This window comes from Eriocheir sinensis, unplaced genomic scaffold (assembly GCF_024679095.1).
Source record: "Eriocheir sinensis breed Jianghai 21 unplaced genomic scaffold, ASM2467909v1 Scaffold688, whole genome shotgun sequence".
NCBI lineage: Eukaryota > Metazoa > Arthropoda > Malacostraca > Decapoda > Varunidae > Eriocheir > Eriocheir sinensis.
In genome coordinates this window covers 210,001-210,786 of record NW_026112040.1, presented here as the reverse complement: position 1 = coordinate 210,786, position 786 = coordinate 210,001, and the positions used below count along the sequence as shown (strand labels likewise).

The 786-nt window shown below is 49.0% G+C and overlaps 1 protein-coding gene across 1 annotated transcript in view; it reads right to left on the bottom strand.

Annotated features, from left to right (window-relative positions):
- Window positions 1-352: 352 nt before the first annotated feature.
- LOC126993846 (ankyrin-1-like) overlaps window positions 353-786 on the bottom strand; it is a 118,542-nt gene continuing 118,108 nt past the window's right edge. The window contains exon 9 of the mRNA XM_050852989.1: window positions 353-457. Coding sequence (XP_050708946.1) covers window positions 353-457 — 105 coding nt within the window. The remainder of the gene's footprint in view (window positions 458-786) is intronic.

Sequence of the window (786 nt, the reverse complement as noted above, 5' to 3'; positions counted from 1 at the left end):
GTAAGACCGGCCCTAAATTCTGATAAGTTCCTCCCTTTTGAAACTACATCCGAACACATCCTTTCCATAATCAAAGGCATGAAAAAGACATGACCAGGACAAAGTGGTATAAATAAAACCATCATAAAACACCTTCCCCTTGAAGCCATTGCATACTTAAACAAAGACTCTCAAAGCCTCCCTTTCAGCAGGCTACTTCCCGACAAGTTCAATAGGGCCACGTTGAAACTGATACCAAAAGTTCGTAAAAACCCTCACTACCCCGCTAACTACAGGCCAATATCCCCCTTTGAAGTGCCGGGGAAGATATTTGAGAGAATTCCTGACCACCGACTCCAACATCGACAAAGGCTTACAGTTTGGGTTCCGCCCAGGCAGGGGAACCACGCACGCCCTCGCTCTCGTGACCGAGACTGTCGCCCAACAGAAAGCTGACGGGGGACAGTGCCATCTCGCCCTGAGAGACATCACCTAAGCCTTCGACAAAGTCTGGCACCTAGGGATGAAGTACAAAATCTTACACCTCGGACTTCCTATCATTCTCTAAAAGCTCATATGCGACTTTCTAGATGATAGGTCGGCGAGAATAAGACTTGGAAACTACCTCGGTGACAGCTTTGACCTGAGCTGCGGTGTCTCTCAGGGCAGTGTGCTCTCCCCGACGCTATTCACTCTACACCAGAGATACTCCCCCACTCAGAGGCACCATCATCTCATTCGCCGACGATGTCACTCAAATCGTCGCCTATCCAGGGAGGTCAATTCAGATGGCTCAACTCTCAACAT